We start from the raw sequence: 9,547 nt of genomic DNA, 5'->3' as shown, positions 1-9,547 counted from the left end.
GTAAATTAAAATTGTTATTTACGGTGATAATCTTGTTTCTTGTGCCCAATAATGCATAATTTCATTTGATAAACACGTTTAGATTGAATGGTAATTTATAATCAGTCACAAGAACGTCGAATCTGAATCACTTCAAAAAAACACGGGGGTGCTTAACTTTTTTCCAGGTGTATATATTAGGGATGCACAGGTAGTAAAATTTGGCCGAATACCAGGTCCGGGTACCCGGACAATAAATTTCGGATCTTTTTTCAATGGATTGACCGTCACATTATAATACTCCCACGGCTGAAACGGCGAGTATGTTTGGTGGGACGGGGATTCGAACTCGCGACCAGCAGATTGCGAGTCAAGCACCCTAACCATCTGGCCATGGCGGGCCTTGGTTGAAAATGTTTCGATTACGTTAGATTATTATACTTCAATGTCAATGTTTATATTGGTGTATTATACATATATATCAGTTGAAAAGGTTTTTATTTTGATTACGTTAGATTATAATAGTTCTAGGGTCAAACCCCCTTTATAATCATAGGGTGATAAACAATTGTATTCGTCATTATGATGTAATAAAAGTGAACCTGAAATTTGAGGTTATGATGTTAGTAGATTAAAAAGTCGGTATACATTTACTAAGTTATATATCAGTTTAGCACACACACGTCGCCAACAGGTATTGATTTCGTATCGGCATGTCAGAATGGATGAACATCAATTCCACATATATTAATCAAACTAGTTCTTAGCATTGCCTCAATACATAAGTTGCGTTATACTAATTACTTTCAATTAGCATACATCGATGTTAAATTTGTTGCTTTATTACAGGTCAAATAATTCTCTCTCCCATTTTTTTTTTATCCTGTTTTTATAAATTGGCTCCTACAATCGCAAACATTTGTTTCATAACGAAACGGTGAGTGGTATATTGTGTGAAACGAGTTATACAACTTACAAAAAAACTAACAATATACACATTATTGTCTCCTCTACCAACGTAGAAGTACAAAGAGCTAGTAACAGGCCCAGTCAGTTTATTGCTGAAAGATATTATCATTTACATTTATTTATTATGTCATGTAGAAATGCTAATTTTCTTTTAAACCCAGTTATGCGTGGGTATCATCTAAACACTTAAATTCCTATCATATCGAGCAAGTGTTGAAAACAGGTGTAAAAATAAAGAGCAATCGCCCTGAAGAAGCCAATAATTTATTCTTGAGGTGCTGTAGATAATGAACAATTACTCTTTCGAGTTTAGCATCAAGTCATATAGCGAGTCAATACTGGTATACTTTCTTTCCCAACAAAACATCAAGACCGTGTATTTCAAATAGTAATATTCCCGCAACTAGTTGCTATGGTAACGTGTGGTTAAACACGTACAACCTCGCAGCTGCAAGTTATATAATGGTAAAGTATTTATCAACAATGAGCAAACGTCTTTAGCTCCCACTGAGCGTCAGTTTCACCCGCGAGTTATTATCTCATGCAACTGTATAGTTTTCGTCTAGCAACAAAACTGGTGTTAACCACTGAACTCGAAAACAAATAATCGACAAGCCAACGTTGTATATGAACACCTCTATACGCATTAAATGTTCGAAGAAGTGTAATATCACACCATGTTGCTTGTAGCAAGAGAGCTTTTCTTTTTGTTCACGCATCATAAACACTTAAGTAATGGCTACAAGGTAACGAAATTATATTAAAAGGGCTATGATCTACCTACGCCTTATGTCACCACTTTAATACAGTATGTGACGGATTTACTATTATATATCTATTTTAATATCGATGTTTAAGTTAAATTTATATGTATAAATGTACATTGCTTATACTGTTAAATCTGTATTGCGAAATTCCCATTTAACTTCAGTGGATTCACATCGGACATTAGTATTTTTACGAAAACATTATATAACTTCAACAGTGGACAACTGAACGCACGAATCGGCAAAGAACGAAGAACATAGAGCTAGCTAGCTAGCTAGCTCCCTGTTAAGTGAATTGTATCTATATCAACTCAAAATTAATTCGTTCATCGTGAATCCTCGATAAGATATCAAGGAAGTTCCAGACCAGATAGAGGACTGACTACATATTGTTTGCAAGTATCTAAAATTTTTGTACATAGATCATTATTTGTAATATTTGTTACTGTAAATTGTGTTATTGTTTGTTTGTTAAAATATACTGGTATTAAAAAACTGTGTTTATCAATCTTGTTGGCAAGTATTGACATTTATTCAATTTCTAAATTTAAATTATCATTTAACTCAGTTTCAGGCTATTCGAAATTATAATAAGTTACTAAATAATTAGAGACTCGTCCGGGATAAATTGTAATACGTAACAAGTAAAATATACAATATGAATAACTGTTAGCAAACCACAAGTTATTACTAAACCTTAACTCTGAAATACTGACATATTTTTTATAATAATTAATACTGAAACCCTGTACCCAACAAAGTAATGTAGTCATAAATAATTTGATCCTAAAATAATTGAAATACACGTTTAAAAAGCTAACGGGTCATATGGATCCCATCGGTAAATCCTAGGGTTGCAAATTCGTTGAAAAAAACGAATACGTATAAAATGTAGTTCGCCTTTTTATTATTATCTACAATATTCTATGTATTGATGTTATTAAAAGAAATGTGCTTTTTATAATCCAGCTGGGCTATTAGCCATAGGAATCTACTCGCTAACCGCTAAACTATTCAACGTAACGAAACATTTAATGAGGTTAAGGTTATTTTCTTTTTAAACAAAAAACTAAACAAATGGGTAAAGTATGACCAAAATACCTAATACCATGAATGGTTCATTGTGTTATTCGAATGAATAACGATAAGACAAACACATTAAAATACCTTTTACTGGAACATAAAAATTCGAATTTAAAGAAATAAGCAATAAATCTGGATTCAAGCTCGTCAGTAACTTTGGATATTTTTTTATGGTTTATTTACTTTTTAATTTAAAATTATACGTAGATATTGTGCACCAACAGCATAAAGTTCAAACCTTTGTCAACCTGAAGTTCAGGCAGAAAAGTCCATCATAATTTCAGTCCTACAATGCCGCCTCTGTTAAAATTAAACACAAAAGCACTTGAAGAAAATAATTAAATAAACTGTGGTTAAAAAAAAGGTCATATCTTTATAAGTACGAATTATCCGAGCTTCAGAGTTAAGTGTTCAGGGTGTATGATGAATAGTTGTTGCAAAGTGTCACAGCTCAAACTAAGCACATTTCACGCATATGCTTGGCGTGCTATTAGTATGTGTTTTGATATTACAAATATAAACAACGAAAAAATGTACTTAAAAGCAGTAGTAGTAGATAGAGGTCATGACCCTATAACTGTTGACTGAGCTTTCTAAAAAATGAATGACAAACATCTACAAATAAATAATCTGAATTAATTCCATTTAAACATCTCAAAACAAGTTCATTAGTATACCATTTTTTCATGGAATTTCGGAAAAAAACTGCCAAAGCATTCCGAATAAAGGGTTACAAAGAGTTCATTCCACAAAACAAAATTGTTCTCCATTTACAAACACTAAAAAGATTGAAGATAAAAATGGAATTTATCAAATCAGTTGTAGTAAAATGTACACAGGACAAACAAGAAAGAAATGAAAAACGAGATTGAAAGAACACCAGTATGATATAAAACATGACAACACTATGTTCTCTTGCTGTATCTGAACATGTATAAACAGAGATGATGGACCAATCAACATATCCTATTGGAATACTTATTTAACTTATGTATTCCCTCATTTACAATTTACTTTTTACCCCTTGTTTTTAAAAATGAACTCACCCATTAACGGTTTGTAGCTGAATATATTCTAAGCTAACTGCTAACACTGTAGATATTAGCCCTGATGCTGGTAACTGTGTTACCGAAACTAGTCTGCTGCAACTAATAATAAGGATTTTACCTTTCATTGTGCTAAACTCTCACCTTATTACCCTACTAAACATAACGAATGTACTGAACTTTTCAGGTAAATCATAATTTGTACGAAACTGAAGTTAAAGTTTATCAAAACCCGTAGTTTTGATGGTAAAGCTATCACCTATCCTGTTCATTTTATAGTTAACGTCATATAATTTTGAAGAATTTAGAATGCCCACTACAGAAGCTTACTATTCTCCCCCTCACTAGTCGACACTGCAGCAAGAGTCAAAGTGTTTAATGTTGGTGACGGTAGATGTACCTTCTTATACGTGAAATACCAAAACATATTTTTAGCCGCGACAAAACAGCTTATAGAACGGCTCTGTTTTCCCAAGTACAAACTTTTAGCTATAGCTCCGTCATCTCTTGACCGACTTAAGATCTAATTACAGTTTTGGACTCAATAGGTCAAACTCTTTCGATTGTTCGATTGATGTATTTCACCACGCTCAAGGTCTCGTGGATTAATTTACTCTAATCCTGCCTGAAAGAATTTCAATTTGAAGGTAGACTGGTAGAGATCCTAATGAGTAATAAAATAAAATCGGGTATACGCGCGCCCCACGCTTGGTGTTGCTGGCGCACAAAAATATAGCTAATAAAAAGGAAAAAAAGAAGAGAAAAAATATCTCATATATTAATTTACTGTAATCCTGCCTAAAAGAATTTCATTTCAAAGGAAGTTGACTTATAAAACAACGATAAGTGGAAAGCCAACTTCCTTCACGATTCTTTGTTACATCAATAACGAAAACCAAATCAACCGATATCATTAAATATAGGTCTGTGATTTTTTTATATCTTTTTTACGGATAATGTTTATTTGTTTGTTTGAAGTTAAGCAAATCTACTCGAGGGCTATCTGCGCTAGCTGTCCCTGATTTTGAAGCGATAGACCGGAGAGAAGGCATCTATTCAAAATTATTCATCGACAATCCTTGAACTACTCTAATCTAATAGCGAGATTTGACCGTTATTCTTATAACGCACCACGGCCCCAAAGTAAGAAAACAATTTTCTTTTTGTGACAAGGGGGCGCGAACCGCGTGAACTAACTACTGGGGAGGGCTCGACCCATACTCAAAAAACCCGAGCAACATGGTGGATGAGTTACGGATCGATAATACTGAAGTTACCCAAACAGCATGGTTAGTGGGTGGGTGAACGATATCGTGGAAAGATTTCCAGGTGTAATTAGGACTGTTTCCACTCAAGACGAATATCACATCGGAATTTAGGTTGGTTGGAAATATAAGAGCAGCAACTAATTTTCTACGGCACTGTTTCTATTCTAATATTTATGTTTTTACTCTTGTACATATTGCACTTATAAATGTAAGTCCTTGAATCGCTAGAATAATGGTTTGGGTGCTTCTCCTGTGCACTTCACCTCCAGCAAGCATGCTACCAAATGGGACTTAGGGTGTTTACACAAAGCACACTCATTCAGCCGAGGTTAAACTAACTACAGGTACTAATAAAAATAAGATGAAAACGAAAAAATGCAAAAAAAGAAGAAGAAATAATAATGAAATGTGCCTACGTCCAGTAATAAATGCAAGCAATTTGAAGGCCTTACATCGGCAGTCACCTTGGCAATCATCTGAAGAAAGGGGAGGGGAACAGACCAATCAGTGTCCCGTAATAATAATAATAATAATATATATATATGTATATATATATACTATACTTTAAAAGTACCAATGAAAACAAAATAGAGTGGTACCGTTTATTGTATGGTAGCCAGGCTTATGTCTTAAGCATTTTTTAAATATGATTTAAAAACTTAGAACTTGTGAATACTCGCTTTTCTATAAATTTAAATAGCTGCGCGCGAAGATAAACGCAGCTACCAGACAATGTACGGTAATTAATAAAATACAATTTTATGTTAATGACAAAAACAGTCAAAATCAATACAGAGCAGTAATACGTGCTAGATACATGTCATTTGAAGAAAAAACAGAACTTGAACAAGACACGAAAGTAAAACATTTCTATAAATTATATCATTGAATAAATAAGTCCTAAATATTCATAACTTAATCATCAACCTGGTTACTAGAAATAAATAAAAACATTTGAAACATTTAATTTCACAGAAACTTTAAGATGTTTAAATTTTATTTTTTTCTAGGACAATAACATTAATAAAAATTGTGAGTACATGCGTTTATATACATAAATTTATCTTGGAGGAATCGATCAACATTTCAAAAGCTATTTGGACGTCAAAAAAAAGTACTTTGTTTACTCTTAATTAGGATGCACATGTTGCCAAGTCTGAGTATTTTCGGATAACACAACTGATGAGGGAGTTCTGTCCATCTAACTATCTATGTGTATGTGTGTATGTAATTAATTTTAGCCTCAAATTACAAGTAAATTATCATCTCAGAAAGGTTAACAGGATTAATTGTTCTTTATACTTATTAATGTGTACGTTCTAGTATTTTTTTTCTATTTGGAGTAGTTTTTATAATAGCGGTTTACTTCACTATAGTAACCGCTACGTCAATAGGTTCTTACTACAACCACACTCCATCGAACTAAATATGGTGCAATATTAGTTCAGGGTTCGAAACGATATCTGAAAACGGGCCGCAGTTGAGCCATTAGCTATAAAAAAGCAATCATTACTAAGTGTCGGTAGTCATACACAAAACTTAAGTTTTTTTTAAAGTCAATGTTAATACAAACGTCTCAGACCTATGGAATCATTTTGTTCCATTCTAAAGTAACATCGTCGTACTCTTACACATTGTCTAATTTGCATGGCAGTTTGGTCTACTCGTATTTATCATTTTCTGTTACGTCTCCTAATTAATTTCTGATTAAGTTCCTCTTCACAACAGAGCACAGCCATTTCTCACGTGATTTTTTAGGGAAATAAGTTTCATGATTTTTCAGCCATAATACTACTTACTATACCGGCGTGTTCAGCGATAGAGAAGTACCAAGTCTGATTCGATTACCTTTCACTCAATGTAAGTATTTTACATAAACAACTTAAGATTTTATACAGTATCAAGTTTTGTGACTTGTGAATGTAGAAACACGCACTGTAAAATTAAAGTACGAACACCTGAATCGTATAAAATTTATAATTCACAGCTGCTTTAAGACTACGTAGTACAACAACAGTTATTCGTTTTAAGTTACAGCTATCGTGGTGATTATAAATTAACCTTACAGGAAAGAAGATAAAAACAAATGAAAAATTATAATTTTTTTTCATTTTGCCCGAACCCCGTTAGATTTTTATAAACACTGTCTAAACAAACAATCTTCAAACAACAACAAAAAATGTGTGAAGTCACGTGCGGGGAATATTCTTGTCTGTTTGTTCACCTTTGTCATTCCTTTAGTCAATTTCTATCTACATCTGAACAGTAAAGCTGTGTTTATTGGAGAAACCGGGCATATATTTGTTGTTTGATTTTGGGAGGAACTATATGGTACCAGCTTTTAACAAACACGGTATGGATAGCACATGGAGACTTGTTCGTTCGTTCAGCAAATTGACAGCTGAGATCTATTTTTATATATGAACAGTAGTTATGTACGTTATCATACAACAACTTAATAGAGCTGAATTTTAAAGCTAATGACAAAGCACGTCACTGGCTGCGACATGATGATGATGACAGAAAATTACGGTTTCGTAAGAAATGCAATAACGTGTCAAATGTGTATAAACAATTAAAGTTGTCAGTCATAAAATGTGTCACTAAGTAAAGAACGTTACTGTAACTTGCATTGCTGTGAAAGGTACGTCTGTAAAAATAAAATGTTTATGATGTTATGACTGTATAATAAATATTGGCTACAGGTGAAAGTAATTTACAATACCTAATTATACAATTTAAAAATGGCTCAATAATTATTCAATGATCGTCACAAAAACCTTGCCGAAGCTTTCAGGACCTTCGACTATCAATCAATACCACCACCAAATAGAGAACAGTATGTAATATAACGAAAAAAAAAACAAAAACAAAATGTGTCCTCTCCCTAGTTTTTCGTTACTTATAACAATACTTCAGCAAGTCCTGATAATATTCTAAGGTAAATTATACAAGTCTCAGCTGCTAACAACACAAAAACATAACGGAATATATTTCCGTTTCACCTTTAAATAAGGAAGTCCACGTTTCGAAAGTGCTCGGGTTTCTTGCATTGTGATTAATTTACTGTTTTGATTCTTCACATATTCCTCGAGTCACGAACATCAAAAGTTGTCATCTTTAGACACGTCTATTTGCAGTTTATCAAACATTTGTGACAAACTGACAAAGATCTCTTTTTCGAGTGTGCTCCTTACGTTTGAGTTACGCAATTTGGAAAATACTTAAGGACACATACTTCATACACTATCGTCGCTTGAAATAAGGTCGTGTTTTAATTATAAACCTTCGTTGGGCTTATAAAGAAACTTGATGATAGGAGGGATTTTTTTTGGTGAGTGACACTGACATTTCCCCCAAAATATGTCAATACCAAAACTTTAATGACATCATATTCTTTCAGTTTATTCCACTTTAACATCACTTCAAAACTAGCTCTAAAAAACTTCCAACAGAGATGCTCACTTTAGTCAATTTATATTCTAAACTCCTTATTATGATTAAGAAGATAATACAATACAAATTTATACTTGTACACTTGTCGATAAATCAGAACAACCACTAACACACAACATGTTTCGCTAGGGTTAAAATTAAATCAATATTCTCCTCATGCAGTCTTTGACTGGACCTGTTCCAGTTGTGATTAGATTACTTTGATGAGTTCGTGCAACTGTTTATTGCTAAGTCAACGGTATTCTGCCAATGTCCAGTAAAAACAATCAACTCTTTGAAAATTCTGTTAAGAATAAAGAAGCAATACTCTTTACACAACATAAATGTAATTCCTAGGAGAATCTGCTAATTAGAGAAAATAAAATTAACACTGAGAAATGAAAGTCATGATTTAATTTTTAATAATATATAGTTCTGCGATAACTGATAATAATGATGAACTAACAATAAAAACCATAAAACACTCAACAGTAAAGGTACACCTAAATGTAAGTCAATCCAAGGTAGGTAGTACTTACGAAATTTCTCCAAACGGCAAGAAGGCTTCTCTAAGTTGCGTTGTTTCTATCTCCGGACTTAAGTCGCCCACAAATATATGGTAATGTTCTGAAAATTCAAATATTGTTACTCATTTTAACGCTTACATAAACTCTTCCTTATTCCATGTTTTGTTTTAAATACAAGTTTACATTATGTTGAAGTTATACTCATTCCGTTTCGACATAAAGAATAAATATAATAATGGTCATGGTACAAAAATCTCGAAAATAACATTATCTGGAACATCCATCTCTCCCTTCTATATCTGAAAAATAGCGATGTACACTATAGACGTTCGCCAAGCAAATAAAAAAGGCTAAATGAGTTGATCGAAACAGAAGTTTAATCAGTTTATGTAGCATCAAACACTGATTTATACACCCCCTTGTAGTCTAAATCCTCTTTCGCTTAAACAATCAAGTACATGTACAAACAATAT

At 32.9% G+C, this 9,547-nt stretch overlaps 1 protein-coding gene across 7 annotated transcripts in view; it reads right to left on the bottom strand.

Annotated features, from left to right (window-relative positions):
- Nucleotides 1-9,547, bottom strand: part of LOC106458166 (nucleolysin TIAR-like) — a 281,791-nt gene that overhangs the window by 47,927 nt on the left and 224,317 nt on the right. For all 7 annotated transcript variants that reach the window (XM_013917630.2, XM_013917631.2, XM_013917628.2 and 4 more), the window contains one exon: nt 9,087-9,174. In XM_013917630.2, coding sequence (XP_013773084.1) covers nt 9,087-9,174 — 88 coding nt within the window. The remainder of the gene's footprint in view (nt 1-9,086; nt 9,175-9,547) is intronic.

This window comes from Limulus polyphemus, unplaced genomic scaffold (assembly GCF_000517525.1).
Source record: "Limulus polyphemus unplaced genomic scaffold, Limulus_polyphemus-2.1.2 Scaffold423, whole genome shotgun sequence".
In the NCBI taxonomy this organism is placed as follows: Eukaryota; Metazoa; Arthropoda; class Merostomata; order Xiphosura; family Limulidae; genus Limulus; species Limulus polyphemus.
The sequence above is the reverse complement of the archived record's forward strand: the minus strand, read 5'-3'. Positions and strand labels throughout refer to the sequence as shown.